Source organism: Struthio camelus, chromosome 3 (assembly GCF_040807025.1).
Source record: "Struthio camelus isolate bStrCam1 chromosome 3, bStrCam1.hap1, whole genome shotgun sequence".
NCBI lineage: Eukaryota > Metazoa > Chordata > Aves > Struthioniformes > Struthionidae > Struthio > Struthio camelus.
This window is the reverse complement of record NC_090944.1, coordinates 123,096,243-123,111,879: the sequence shown is the minus strand read 5'-3', so window position 1 is coordinate 123,111,879 and position 15,637 is coordinate 123,096,243. Positions and strand designations below refer to the sequence as shown.

The following is a 15,637-nucleotide window of genomic DNA, read 5'->3' as shown; positions in this document are numbered from 1 at the left end:
CAGTTTACACTGAGATGAGGAAACTATCAGGACTAGGAATCAATCAGCTGCGACTAGTACGGCATTGTTCCTTTACCCCTGCTCCCCCAACAGTTCGGATGGCATGAAGAAAATCCTCATTAGTTTTTATCTGCAGTGGCTCTTCTATTAATACTATTTTCTGACTGCCAACGCTAATCAAAAACTCGACCAGTTTTGGGTTAGAATTAAAGCAACAAGCAACCACTTACAAGGGAACAGAGTATTCCTCCCTACCAAGAGGGGTATAGAACAGAAAAACCCCACGTAGCAGTTCAGCAAGAAAAATAAAGTAGTTTAGTGCCTGAGTTAATAAACATTTAGATATCAAATAAAGTAATAAAATTACTTTAAAGAGCTGGACTATAGGTTGGATAGAGCGACCACTGGGGAAAAAAAAAAAAGTCTACTGTAGTTAGATATCTGAAAACACTGAACTGGATAGGGAGAAGAAGAGAACATCAAGAAGGGATAGGGAAGGAACAGTGGATCCAATGGTCAGAAGACGAAGTGAGAAAATAAAGTGAGAAGACAGAGGTCCACTCTACATCCAAAGCTATGTTCGCAAAAGCGCGACTTGGGACACAGTCTCTCTCTGCTAGTCAAAGCCATTAGTTTCAATGCTTGCACTTTTACAAGTTCTGTTTTGCCTTCTCAGGGATGAAGTAAGGTCTACCAGCAAACCTACTATTTGATGCTAGAAGACACTTACAGGGAACATCTGTTGATATGACATATGAGATCTAACTACCATCTTCTAACCAAAGAACAGGCCTAACACATATTTAGCCACAGCTAGTCAAGAAGTATGTCAGGTAGTAAGGCTGGGAACAAGACGTATGCAAGGGGGCACACACTAATACTCCCCAGTGCACTGAGTGAACACTGGGTTTGGCTGACCTCGATCTCAAGCAGCTTTCTGGAATCAAGTTCGTTACAGTGAGGCTTTTAATAAAAGAGCTGTAGTACAACAACAGAGAAGACGTTCCTATTCATCCATAGCACCTTTAAAAATGAAAGCCCAGAGCAACCGGCTTTATAGCTTAGCCCAAGTTACGTGCAATTCTTACGGAATAGGAGCCAACTCCTACAGTAAGCTTATCACATTCTGTGGTACCCTCGTGAAGGTAAGAGGGAAACTGAAATTATACTGGTTTTGAATGCTTATTTTTACTCTATGAAGTCTGAAAATGAATAGCATTGACTTCAGCAATCCTTATTTAGTTTGACCTTTAGTTCACCATACTTTGATCGCATTCGCATTTCTGAGGCGCTGTTCACATTTGTGTTCCTAATGATAGCAAAGGAGTGAACGGAAGAAAACTGTTGGTTTTGCCAGCTAGGTGAGGAGAACTGAGACTCTGGCATTCAAGCAGGCAAAAACAATGGTTTGGCATTGTTCGGAAGATACGTAGAAGATTTTGCTAAAACAAATCAGCAAACAATCTTTCAGATCGGTGGCAAAAATCCATTGTTTTTTGTTTCAAGGGCTATGCACGCTCATTACAGCATTAGTTTACGCATACATGGAGGACATCACTTTCCAACCCCTAAGAACATACGTTATGATGAAAGATAGCTTAAAAATCTGAAGCAAGATTGTGTGTTAAGATTCCACAACTAACTCCATGTTAAAAAGAGTATTCTTCCCAGGGAAAGTGGGCATACCCCGTTTCAGAGAAGTAACATTAAAATAAGACTTAGCCACCACACAACATTCTGTTATGTTGCCAGATCTTCCAGGAACCTTGATAAAACGTGCAGAATCCTACCGAAAACTTTTTTCTTGTTTTGTTTTGAAGAAAAGAGTGAAGTTACAGTATAAATGCAAGCCAACCATTTATTTCCCTATTTCCAGAGTTATTTTATCACTGCAATATAATAGGCTGTCAATCAACTGCAGAAAGCCTGCTTAAATCTTTTTCAGCTGAACTTGTCTTTAAACTAAAGTGAAATTGCCCACAGAAGAGAAGAAACACCAGGTGTATTTTAAAATATCTGCTCACAAGTAAAAGCACAGCTTTTAAACACATTTCAATGAGGAGCAGTAAAGTTTGTTCAGCTATGCAACATTTAAATTTCTTTCTTCAAGGAAAACATATACGTTACCATGCCATGGTCAAAAGTGAAAACGCCGACATCACGTCCGTGGTGAATGTGATTCCGTCTGATAATGGGATTTCCATGGTTTTTAACCCAAATCCCTGCTAACGCATTATTGGAGATCTCATTGTCCTCATATATTCCCTAGGAAACGAAGCAGTGAGTTGAGATGGCAATCAATAACAGTAAACAAGTTTACCAAAGTAAAGAAATTGACATAGAAAATACCTGCGCATGGTCTGTAATATAAAGTCCAACATTTTCACAGTCGCTGATGTTACAGTGTTTAATAGTAGGACAAGCTCCCTGGCCACTAACACATACTGCAGAGCCAACTGGAAGAAAACAGTACAGTTACCATAGCTTCAAAGCATAGCGTGTTTATAAATAGTCTGGCAGTGCTCTTGCAAGAGAAGTTAGCGTGAACTGGTATTTAAAAAAAGACTTGGTGTGCACAGTGCCAAAGCATTGCAAACCAAAGCCAGAAAAACACTAATGTCATCATTTCGTAGCTGTGAAAACCTGAGGTGGAAGTCGCTTTCTAAAAATCACTCTTCCAGGATTACACAGCTGCGTATGACTGCCAGAACGGACAATAGTTTATACAACAATTCACGCTTACGAAAGTTTTTGCTCATTTATTTCTCGACATTAGGCACACCGTATACTGACAATTCACAACAGACAAAGAATAACAAAAATATAACAAAGTCCTATGCTAGTTATGCTAATTATTGCCTTACTTTAACTCCTTTAAACTATTCCTAACCATACCCTTCCAAGGGCCCAAACAAATACTTTTGTAGCATTCTAGAACAGAAAAAGATGCACTGGCTAACTAAAGATGAACAGAAGATTAACAGCACGATCTAGAGTAAAAAAACAAAAAAACAAAAAAACAAAAAAAACCCTCACACCAGAAATCCATAGGTCTTTTTCCAGCTGAATTACAAGCCTCCTTGCTGTAGTTCCACTTGGATATCATACTATTCCCCTTAACACCCACCCCCACCCTCCCCCCCCCCCCCCCCAAAAAAAAAAAAAAAAACAACCCAAACTCTTCAGGCAGCTTCGACTCAGACCAGCAGATGAGCTCAATTCCCTGAATTCCAGGCAGGATGAAAGCATGATATTCTGTGCCCACTAAAATCCATGCCAGATGCACACCAATTTCAGAATGACAAGGTTTCATCTCAGGGTATCCGGCCTACCTGACAAACATCTGCCCCTCAACTATACATCACTACGTAAGCAAGCTAAATAAGCAATGGGTACTACATGCCCATTTGTAAGCTTTCCTATCACCGTCAAGCATAGCAACACATAGACTACATTTTAATAATTCAGATTCTTTCACAGTTTTGTTTTTTTTTTTTTTTTAAATCCTAAAGAAATCATATTTCTGTTGTCTAGTCTGACCTTACGAGTAACACAGGCCATAAGAATTACCCGGATTAATTCCTGCTTCTGTTCTGCTAGTAAGGACTTCAGTACATGTCTTTCAGAAACAGGTATGATTTAAAGATTTCCAGTAATTGAGAAACTACCATAAAGTTTGCTACAGAGTTTTTACCCTGTTAATTGACACTTTTGTTTCTCATTTGAGTTGTTCTAGTTTCAGCATCCAGTCGCTTGTTCTCCTTATACCAGTGTATGCTACACTTGCATTAGACAAGCACGTGCATTGGGTTACCCCTTCAGTGTTCTCCTTGAAAACCTAACAAACTGTGGCTGGAATGTTTCTCACTATGAATCAAGTTTTCTTTTCTTGTCTTTTCTTTGTCTTTTATAAACTGTTCAGTGAAAGTTTTCAACATATTGCTTTAAGCCATGGACACCAGGAAAGAGCACTTTACTCTGAACTGGGACTAAGCAAAGGGACAACACAGCCTCTCCACTTCTGTTCAATGTTGCCACGCGCACATCTAAGAACCACGTTAATTCTTTCGGCCACTTGATCCTATGAGGGCTCACATGCAGCTCTGTACCTACAGTGACTCTCCATTTTTTTCCCCAGCGATGTAGCTTCCTACAACAGGCCTCTATCAAGTACATACAACTGGCTTTCGTTCCTAGCTGTGTAACTTCACATTTGTCCACACTGAAGTGGATATTGTTCACCAGAGCCCATCTTCCAAAAAGGATGCGGCAACCTATCCTCTTGGTTATTTATGACACCTTAATCATCTACAAATTTCATCAGAACGCGTTTTTCTTCTTCTCTGCAAGTCATTGATAATGTTAAAGTGGCTTCGAGTCAAGAAGTGATCTTTACAATACTCAGCCACAAACAAAGCCATTTATAATAAAACTGCAAGTTATTTTTAATCTATTTAACACATGCCCTGTTAATTCTGTAACATTCTAATGTCTTAATCAAGGCACTGTAGGGCCAAGTCAAATGTCTTTCAAGGACCTACTTAATTATACTAGGAGTGCTGCCTTTTTTAGTCCAAGGATGTCATCAAAAATGCCAAGTGTAATACAACCATTACAACTTTCTGTAAGCATACATTTATTTGCTTCAGTTGTCAATTCTAATTCTTGATTGACCAAACCCCTGCAGTCACTACCTCATTATTCTACCCAGGATCAGTGGGCAGTACTAGTTGCCACACATCATCTTGTTTAATCGTCCCCCCCCCCACCCACTCCGTTCCACCCAGGTTTCAACTTACAACTGATATACAATAATAGAGTCCAGAAGATTTCTTGGCCAGTTCTTTTTAAACTCTTGCATGATTTTAGAATGTCTATTTTTACAGCTGTTTAACCTCATCCACAGTTACTGTCAGAGTGGAACGTATTTCATTATCCCCTCTAGGGTACGGACACGTTTATCATTCCTGCCTATTCTCATTAAATATGGAGCAAAAATTACACAACACTTTGCCATTCCAATTCCTCCTTATCTACGATGGATAAGTATCACTGTTAAAGCTCCCTTTGTTACTCAGGTTAAGACTTTGGGCTACTATCTATCTCTTCTAGCCAGAGGTTAGATCTTGTCTTTGTTTTCCAGGGTCCTCTTTTTGGCAGGGGGGAGCAGTTCCCCCAGCTTCCTGCAATTCCTAGCTTCTGATTTGTATTAACTAATACCTTCTCATTCCCTACATTCCATAATTGCGCTCATTCCCTTTTGCTCTACTTCTTCTTGGCGACACTCGGGAACTCTAAACTTTCGAGAGCCCAGTAGGATGTTCTAAAAACATACCTCTGTCATGATTTATGTTTTTGTTTTGTTAAGTTCTTTATTCCAGCTCACATGACTTCATTTTTGATTGTGTGAAATCGGTCCTTCTAAAGTACCAAGCACACATTACTGGTGTGGGCTTTATTTTGTTTACTCACAATGATTGCGCACACTTAAGCGGTACTGGGAAGAAAAAAGCCACCCACACACATTGCCATCAATTTCTTGTTTTATCTATCAAGATGAGGACTCATTTGGATTTCCTCTATGATGGATGCAATAGAACATCTAGAGTCAAGATCTTGCCATTTAAATTTTATTTTAAAACTTCAAAGATGCTTTGGACTGGCAGCAAGAGACCTGCAGCCTAAATCACTGACACTTACATAGCTCCCACCTTTACATATTGCATACAATAAGAACTTTACATATGACATATTAAAGAAATAAGCTTCAATGGAACGAGGCTGTTTACAGACAGGATATCAAGCACGTGCTAAAAGAGTGATTTTGAATGCATCAATACTTCAGAGATGTCAATGACGTGGAAACAGGAAAAGTCTTTTCCTGCAGACTGCCATACTTCCTCCCTTCCCTCCCCCCCCCCCCCGCACACACAATACTTCCTGAAGAGGTTATAACAGGGCTTGGTAGGATTGGAAAAAAAAAAAAATTCAATAAAAATCAATAATCAATATACGTTGACAGTACAGCCTACCCACGTCCTCTAAAATTGACCAGAAATGTTGACTTTGAAGCAGACAGAAGCAAAAATAAGGCAGCAAAAAATTCAGATATCCAGAGGATTAAAGAGGGCAAGAGTCTGAAACTGATCAGAAATAATATTTCATACTGAACATCAATCATGGAAATCAAAACTTAGTTTTAATAAACAATCTTCACAGAAACAGCAGGTGCTACTACTACTAGCTTATATATAATCACATGCTTTAGCAAAAAGCCATGCAGATAGTCAAACTACTTCTGTAATCAAGTTGAATGTGGTACAAGAAATTACTCTAATTCTTCTCATTCAACGTTGGGGTTCCCAACATTTTATATAGGAACTTAAAGAACAAGTTTTCTTCACATACTTCGTTTTCCCAGTGCTTTGCACAAAAAAAGGGAGGGAGGAAGGGGGGGGAAAAAGGTACTGAGAGCAGCTAGCTTTTTTTTTTTTTTTTAAAAAAAAAACACTTTTAAATGTTAGCTGACCTGTCTCCAACAAAACTGAGATGAAGGTGATGAGAAGACTACAGCTGCCTTGACCAGAAGTGAAATAGCATTTCACACAGCCTGAAACCTCCAAGAAAGAGCACGTCTCCCTCTGTATAGAGGCAGACAAGGAATACTTAAACTCTTTATTACAGAATTCCCTGAACAATTCCCTCCTATATAACTCCTAGCAGAAAAGTGTAGTTTCTATGTCTAGCTGAAGATCTTCCTCATTCCCCTGCCTTTAGGCTGAGCTGAGCAATCATTATGCACAGCCTGCTGTATAAAACCATTCCATTTCACTAGCTGAATTTAGATATGTGAAGTTTGCATTACGATTTCCAAGCAACAACTGCACATTTTAGTTCTCCTTGACCTCCCCTTTCTGATGTTCCATTTCACCTGTTTCGTTTTCAAATACTTTAAACGTGTCACATCTCTAGTGCTTGTGAACTGCCACACATCCTCTGTAAGTTTCCACTACTTCTGATCCTTTTTCCTGAATCCAGACTACTGGTTTCCCAAATCAGGTGGTATATACATTCCTTACGATCTCTGCTGGTGAAATGAGTATTCAATCTTCCATACCATTCATCTCTTCTGCCACTAGAGCTAATGACTCCTCCTTCGTCTATGGCAAATTCCTTCCACTCTTGACAGAAAGGGAACTTAGCATACCAGCTACAGCTTGACTGTTTTAATGCCATCAATCCCAATACTGCACGTAGCACTGAACCTGATGTAAAAGTCCCATAGTCCCATTTACAGTCCTCAAATACCCTCTCTCCTGCTAGCTACAACTATATATACGCATACCAAGAAACAGATACACACTTTACGCAATCACATTCCTGTCACCTATCACGTTTTAAAGTAACTGCCCAGAGAGTTCAGATCGATTCAAATAGAAGACTAACACATAATCACACTGGTCTCCGACACAAAGAGATCACTGTAACAATGCCATTTCAAGGCAAGTAAGGCTTATAGACCTGTATTAAACACTTGCATCCAAAAATAAACGTGGGAACAGTGATCATAACCGACTTCTATGCTCCTTCCGTGTTCCAGGTTAAACTAGCCTGCTTTAATCGCAGTGTTAGTTTCAAACAATAAAAAAAACCCACTAACCCGTACAAGTACTTCGAATAATACAGTGATCTATAATTGGACTGCAGTTCACGGTAATCTCTAAGCAGTGGTGTGCGTTGTGATGCTGAGCAGATTTGTCATCAGGATTGAACTGGAAAAAAGGAACACAATTGAAATGAAATACAAATATTATATTTCAGAGGCATTAAATGAAAAATATTAAACACTCTGCTTGGGTCTGATATTCTTACCCTGATTGTCATATATCCCACATAAGCATCTTCAGAACCCTCCATAAAAACGAAGGTAGAATCTCTAGTGTTTTCTATAATGACCTTATCTGCTACTTTTCCAGGTGCTGTAAACGAACAAATGAAAAATTTTAATCTTAGTTTATGCCAGTAAAAACTCCTCAGAGACTTAGAGAAATCTTTTCAAAGCAACAGCAAAAGAAAAGGAAGACCAGTCTCAGCATGTTAAAAAAAAAAAAAAAAGTCTTACTGATGAAAGAATCTTAAAACAGAATTTCAGAGACAATGAAGAAACTAATCTTCAGCTAATACAAACTTGAACTAGCTTAATATCTAGTACGATGAGCAAGTTGCTTGTGCAGACCTTGTTTTTCTGACTTCTAGTTTCCTATTCCAAGTTCTAGGAAAAACTATTCCCTCATTTAAAGTAAACTACAAACTAAAAATCCATGCAAGAAAATAACACTAGCTACAAAAACAAACAAACAAACTGCATTTTCAGAACACAAATTAAAGAAACAGTTTAACAAATTTGGTTTCCAGTCTAGCAGCACTTGTAGTTCTGTTATTAAGTACAGTTTATTTTAGTATTCAAAACCCTTTTATTTAAGCTATTACATTCCATCACCTATTTGAACCAATCTAAATGCCTACTTGGTAACCTGCTCACAACCTAAGAGTGACCTCCCCACACTCTCAGAATGAAAAATTCGGAGTTTTGTAGCAACATCCTCATTACTATTTACTAGATAGTAATAAAATAATATTAAATTGTATAATTAAAATTGAACTATACTTTTGAGAGTATGGAGTGGAGGTTTGAAAATAGTTAATTCAGAAGTTCCTATAATCTGCAATTTGATTCCTAGTGCTGACAGTGTTTATCCTTGATCTTCAGGGAGAAAATGTTTACATTACTATTCCAAGAACCAGCAGAGGGAGCACAAGTTAACAACCATCTTAACATTGGTGCAAATTCAGTGATACTCATTCACAAACAGGACTGCCTGTCTGCTTCAAAATTGGACATTAAATATGCAAGCCGGAAGCAGCCTTCCTCGACATATGAAACAAAGATTCTAGTTTCATATATTAGAGCAGGCCAAATTATCTGATCACAGTTCTAAAGCACTTCAAGCTATGCAACAAGAGACACACGCGTGTGGCCAGTTTATTTCAATAAAACACAGAATTTAGGGGAAGAGCTGATGCACAGGGTCTCTCACCAGCAGATCTTTTTCTCCTCTGTTGACACTAGTACAGACAAGCGGTATGTCCTGTTCTTTATCACTCAGGCAGAAAGGTGTCAGTCAGAACGAAGCAACGTTTACATCATTATCCAGCCTGTTCTCACTATCTAAAAGCCACATCTCCGCTTTCACTACCGCGGAGCTGCAAGTATTTTAAGGTAGTCTAGCTCTTCTTCATATCACTGTTCCCTTAGTACTGGACAATAACTGAAAGAGCCTTTGATGAGGACTGGCATCATCGTATGAAACCTATTTCCATTTGCATCTCGTTTACTGAATTTTCTCCATGGCACTAATGCCACCAGCGTCCACATATCAGTGTGCTTCACCACCCCAGCAGGAATAGCCTCCCAGCACTGCAGCTGAACTAAAACCAGGAAATAAATGGAGTCCCTGGCAGGAAATAAAGGAGCCATAAACTAATACCGGAATATGCGTTCCCTCCTATGAGGCAGGGAAGATTTAGGGAAGATTTGTATTTCACACTGGATACTCTGAAACACTATCTAAGCGAAGCAGATAGATTTGCGGAACCGCGCTTGGAGGTGTTTGCCATGCACTTGAACCATATTCTCTGCAGGCTTCTCTTTCCTCCCAGCACGAGAGAGACTTTATGGGCTTCCAAGTTTGGGAGGTCCCAAAATACCCATTACGGAATACATCAATTAACAGTGCATTTGGGGGAAATTTAGATTCTTTCCCCTCAGAAAAGGCTGAAAAGGGAACAGGACTTGCTCAAGCACTGGCTGCATTCTAACTGCATCAAAGGACGTCTCTGCAACACCTACTGAATCCTTGCAGAAGAATTACTCAGAGAAATTATCTTGACTTCAGCTTTTTGCTCAAACCACTTCAAAGAGGTAAACCAATTCCTTTGGGTGGGTGGGTGGGTGGAGGGAAGAACAGGACACTTGTGCGTTCACCGGGTACTTATCTAGCCTTCAACACACATGACATCCGTTAGTAGTGAACTCAAAGGGAAAGGGCCACTATTTTTGTAATTAAACAAAAACACAGTTAATGCTCCTAGGAGGTCCATCTTCCAAAGTCTAAGGGAGTCATCTTCTACGGGATTGAGCGTGTGCTTAGTTTACGAGCCAAAGTGAGACCATTCACAAGTATTTTAACAGGAAGCCTAAGACAAGGGCCTGACTAAAGGAATTAAAAGTTAACTGGATGTTGACTCAAAAATCTTTTTATTCTTCAAAAGAATTAAAACCAATTTTACTCTTCAGTAAAAAAAGAAAAAACCCTAGGCTGTAGAAAATAATCACTGTAACCCTGTTCAATCATATTAGGCAAAAGTACACGAGTCCTTATTAGATCTTATCATCCGTAATACCTGTGGTAAAGAACACAGCTCAAAACTTATTTTAAGTAGTTTGCAATCCAAAGATGCAGAATTGGTGTTTAAAGAACGTTTAGGCATATGAAAGTTTTTTCAGCTCCCCTTACAGGGAAAAGGGCCTTATTCTGACAAAGTCTCTATCGTTTCAGATTTTACCACCCTTAAAACTACTCTCATGTTATTACTTACTTCTTTTTTATTACTAATTTTTTTCTTTATTGGAAAATCCTTTGGTAATCTCTTTTCCACTTACTTGCCCATTACTTAAGTCAAGTGGAAAAATAAAGGAAAAAAAAAAAAAAAAAAAAAGGGAAAGCTGTATCTCCCAAAACACAGAAAAACACATATTCAGTGAAGAGTCTCACAGAGATACACATGCCAGTACAACTCCTGAAACTCGGCTAACGAGACATGAAGTCTTTGTTGCATTGAGTAACATGACCAGCACTCCATGGAAGGTCTATGCCCCCAGAGTAAACCTGCCTTCCCCCCGCCCCCCTTTTTGCCCCTAACATCCTGGAAAAATAGTTATTACTAACAGCCCACAGGTGTTTCAGTCCTCTGAACCAGACCCATCAGTACCCTTACAGCATCTTGACTCTTGCCTCCTACTTGCCAGTGTGGATAAGCCACAGCAGTAGTACTTCTAATGGCTTCTTTCTTAACTTGACCCTTTTCCCTAGATCTAAGGGAAGAAATAACTTTAAAATGAACACAAGAATAAACCTAGAGGGCCGGGTGCTGTTCTGCAAGAACATTTTTCCTATATGAGGAAGCAAAAACTTCTTGAAAACCAGAGGGATATAAAGCTGACTTTCTAATTGCCGGGTGCTTCTTCAGAAGTCAGCAGAAGGAACCATCGCAGAAATTCTAGCAGAACTGGAAAGGGATTTGGTGCTGCCTTAATCCTACCATTCTGAAAAGCGTGCCAGACTGAACAGCAAAGAGTTCTCCAAGGCTTAGCGGTTCACTTTAATTCATGTTTTTTTCCAGACAAATGAAAATTGACTCCCTCTACAGCATTACTGACTGTTACCAGAGAAAGTTTGAGAAAGTGAAAAGATTGCAGTGCCAGAAACTGAAGTATAAACATATCTAGTCTTTTCGGATTATTCTTGGAGATTTTGTTCCCCAAAACAACTATTCTATTACAGAAATACACAACGCAGATCTCTCGCTTTAAAGAGCTCTAAGATGACTGCTTTTCTGAGTAACGCAGGCAACTCCAGTGGAAGGGAACTGCTGAAGCAGAGGGTCTTTCAAAACTTAAAAGAAGTCAGAAAGCATACAGAAGTCCAAACAGATATCACAAACGTCATTTCAAATTTCATGAAGTAACCGAGTCGTTTTATATCTTAGAATAGTTTTGATACAGCTTCTTCTGGATTTTAAGCACTTGAATGTCTCTTGCCCTACTCGTACTAGAACCTATTATTGTCATCTTCCATCCGAAACAGAAGCCAAAAGAGTATTTTGTTATTTGTCTAAGGCTCGGTCTGTATTAGCAAGCACTGTAGCATCACTTCTGCTACACTGCAGAATGAAACAGCGCTGAGGATCAGACATCCAAGCCACACGTTACAGGACGGCAGGGGAAAGGGACCGTGACCTGGGACTAGTTCTAGTCTGGTCCTGTTGACTGAACGCACACTGGCTATTAGAGTGCGCTAGGCGTATTCCAGGAACATATCTTAGTTTAGTTTCATCTAAAAGGAATCCAGTTTGTGCTCCAAGACCCAAACCAAAGCACAGAAAAGGAGAACGATCAGGACAGTAGCTTCAGAAGTGCACTCACAACCTGACAAACTAAAATACTCACGCAGCAGCGCCTTACAAATCTGCAGGGACAAGTTTTAGAAGACTAACACTGGGACCACCTTACTTAATGGGTCAAAACTCTTCAAGGCCAAGACTGACATCCGGAAAAAAAAATTGCCAGAACTGGTTTAACTTGAGGAAAAAAAAACAGCCGAAATACTTCCAGTATCCAGAGCAACCAGATATCTGAAAACAGGGGGTTGGGGGCACACACACACACATATATATAAAAGGAAAGACGGTATTGCATTTATCTCTTCCCCCTGCGCCCCCCCCCCCCCCAAAAAAAAAAAAAAAAAAAAAAAGCAGAGAGCTCCCATTTCACCTCCGGGTTCCCAAAGGAGCAAGAGGTCTGAGACCTCTTAACCATAATCTCTGCCAGACATTGTTAAGACACTCTAAATTGTTGCCACTTTCCTATGCTACTGGGGGTCAGTATGCTCACAGCAGGGATAGGAGAAGCAAACAGCTCCTCAGGCACCACAATCTGCAGCCAGGTATATTATCTGAAGTTAACTTCCTGAAACTTTCAGAATAGGCAAGGTTTACTTCCTTCTCCATAAAGGAATCTTCTTTAGAGGAACAGCTGGGAGATGAACAGAGAACGAACCTCCAGTCTCAGATTCTTCCTTCTGGGTGCTCTCATTTCCTTCCTCAAGGCAGAATTACGATGTTAAAGAAAATGGGACAGATACTAATTTGGGCTTGCTCCGACTGCTGGATTCTACCCCAGAGATAGGTTATATATACACACAGACTTCATAAGAACCACCTGAAAAATCTCAACTGCAGGCAGGTAACTGAATATACTTTCTGATAAATTTAATTCTTTCTCCTAGTGAAATAAGTTAAGTTATTCCAAGAACTAACAAGCAGACAACAGTACCTCAGTCTGAAGCAGTCAGTTCTTGGTTAGCGACTCTCGCACAGAAAATAGCTACTGACTAGGCTCACGAAGAATAAGAATATTCAAACAGGATATGTAATACACTAGAATATTTTTGTAATGACAGAGGTAGAGAACACAAATTACTCTTTGAGACAAAGATGCTTTTCCAGTTTAAATACCTGCACCGATCATGGTGATTGGAGACTCTATATATATCCATTCATCAGTATATATACCAGAGTGAACAAAGATAAGTCCATCAAAATGAGCTTCTTGAACTCCACCAAGAGCATCCTCAATGGTATCATAATACTAGAAGCAAAGAGACACATTTAGACAGATGCAAAGATGCACAAGTATAAGTAGTCTTAAGAACTGCTTTAGAAACATACCAACATGTTTTCTCTTCCTTTGTATCTTGCAGGATTACTGTAGAAGTGTTCAGCAAAACCTGGCTTTACATGTGCTCCTTTGTACTGAAACAGGGAAAAATTTTTATCATGAACTGGCAAGTAAATGGATCTGAAGGCACAGACAGACATCTGAACACACAGACAAGAGATCTACTAATCCCTTATTTAACATGCTGTTTGCTGATATCAGCTAGCTCCAAGAACAAAGGATTATATTCTGACTTCCCACATTAGGCACCCAATTTGGAACAGTAACACCAGAAAAAAACCTCACTCTCGGAAGAGCGACCGAGTGCACCAAGAGCCTAACTTACACAGCCAGAAGCCTCTGAAGGAACTGAGAAGCTGACAACAAGCTCTTTATCTGTCTTAGCCACTCCACAAAAGATGTTCTTATTTCCATCTTTTGACTTTGTAGCTGCTTGCCACAAAAGGGATGACATTTTATTTGGTGACGGGAAAGAAAAAAAAAATTGTATATATATATATATATATATATACACACACGTACACACACGTACCCCTTTGCAACTTGGCACCTGATTTTCAGTACTGAACTAAGAAGCCAAATAAAGCATTTGTACTCAACAAGCTGCAGAACTTCATTACCTAATATATACAGCATTATGTAATTAATTATAGCATATATGCCTTGTTATTTTACTTAATTCCTTTACCTACAGTTCTCAAACATCATGCCCAGCCTCTCTTACAGTAACTTTGATACTTTAGATTAGCGGTTCAATCATGAACATGCCCTAAAACCTAACCTGTTTTGCTCCAATCATGTTAGCTGTAAATCACTACTTAAGCCCGAGTGATATCCTCAACATACTGCTCAGTTTACTGGAGGAGGAAGCATATGAATTTGATAACCAGTGTGCATATTGGTTTAATAATATGTGTGATGACAACAATCTATTTGAAAGTGATTTGCAAGCCACACACCACAACAATCTTCCACAGGATTTCAGTGATGCAAAACCTGAGGAAAACCCAAGACAGAAGAGCAGGACAGTACCGCTCCACTCTGGCACAATGCATCTCCTTAGAGAGTACCTCAAAACAGGAAATAATTTAAGATATTCCACCGTCACGTAACACTATACGGTTATCTCCCCTCATCCTGCTTACTCCCATGAGCCTATCTACTTTAAATTCGGAAAGAAAAAAAAATTCTTCTGGTTGGGAGCTGCACATGTCGACTATGTTTTGGAGGTTTAGGTTTTAACTTTTATAGGCCATCGTTAAATTGGAATATAAATAAACTCTATTACCAGTTGTTGAAAGCTTTCTTTCCAGGGATTTGGATGTTCATATTCTTCTGGATTAATCTGATAAAATTTACCAGGTTCAGGATGCATCATTGGACGTGTGTACTCAAATACTTCCATATACAATCTTTTCCTGAAAAGTGTCATTCGGGGGGGGGGGGGGGGGGCGGCGGGAAAGGGGGGAAAAAAAAAAAGAAAGAAGTAGTATTGATTACTCTTCCATTTTAATATACCTCAAATATCACAGATGGGATTTCTGAACAGCATTTGTCAAAGTCAGTGACAGTGAATTTGATCAAGACCAGTACCAAACACTAAGATACTTTAAAAAAAAAAAAAAAATCTCCTTTAAAAAAATGAATCATCTTCAAAATTAGTCATTCTTCTTTTAAGAGCATCTTATCTGTTAAAAGTTGGTTAGGACTGACCTCTATGGTGATATAGATTGACATATGTTTAAGAGTCCAAGTAACTATGTCCTTAACATGCAACTTCCAGCTGGGGGTGGAAATTAAGCAATTATGTGGTTTGTGGAGTCAGAATCCAACTGTATATGAATAAGCTTAAGCAGTCTTTTATAACACTTAGGAAAAAGCTACCATCACTAGAATAGACAAAATAAGACAAAGTTTCCCTCATCTTGCCAAAAAGGAGGATGAAAAAAAGCATTCATAGAAGAACAAATGATGCACTGTACTTCAAAAAGTGTGCAACGTGCATCACTGGATACGTTACAGTGGCTTTAAAAGGGGGGGGGGAGCGCAAGGGGGATA

General features: G+C 39.2%; 1 protein-coding gene across 4 annotated transcripts in view; it reads right to left on the bottom strand.

Annotated features, from left to right (window-relative positions):
* FBXO11 (F-box protein 11) overlaps window positions 1–15,637 on the bottom strand; it is a 74,880-nt gene that overhangs the window by 14,817 nt on the left and 44,426 nt on the right. For all 4 annotated transcript variants that reach the window (XM_068940058.1, XM_068940059.1, XM_068940061.1 and 1 more), the window contains exons 5-11: window positions 14,868–14,997; window positions 13,570–13,653; window positions 13,357–13,489; window positions 7,873–7,979; window positions 7,661–7,772; window positions 2,350–2,456; window positions 2,128–2,265 (exon numbers count right to left, since the gene is read on the bottom strand). In XM_068940058.1, coding sequence (XP_068796159.1) covers window positions 2,128–2,265; window positions 2,350–2,456; window positions 7,661–7,772; window positions 7,873–7,979; window positions 13,357–13,489; window positions 13,570–13,653; window positions 14,868–14,997 — 811 coding nt within the window. The remainder of the gene's footprint in view (window positions 1–2,127; window positions 2,266–2,349; window positions 2,457–7,660; window positions 7,773–7,872; window positions 7,980–13,356; window positions 13,490–13,569; window positions 13,654–14,867; window positions 14,998–15,637) is intronic.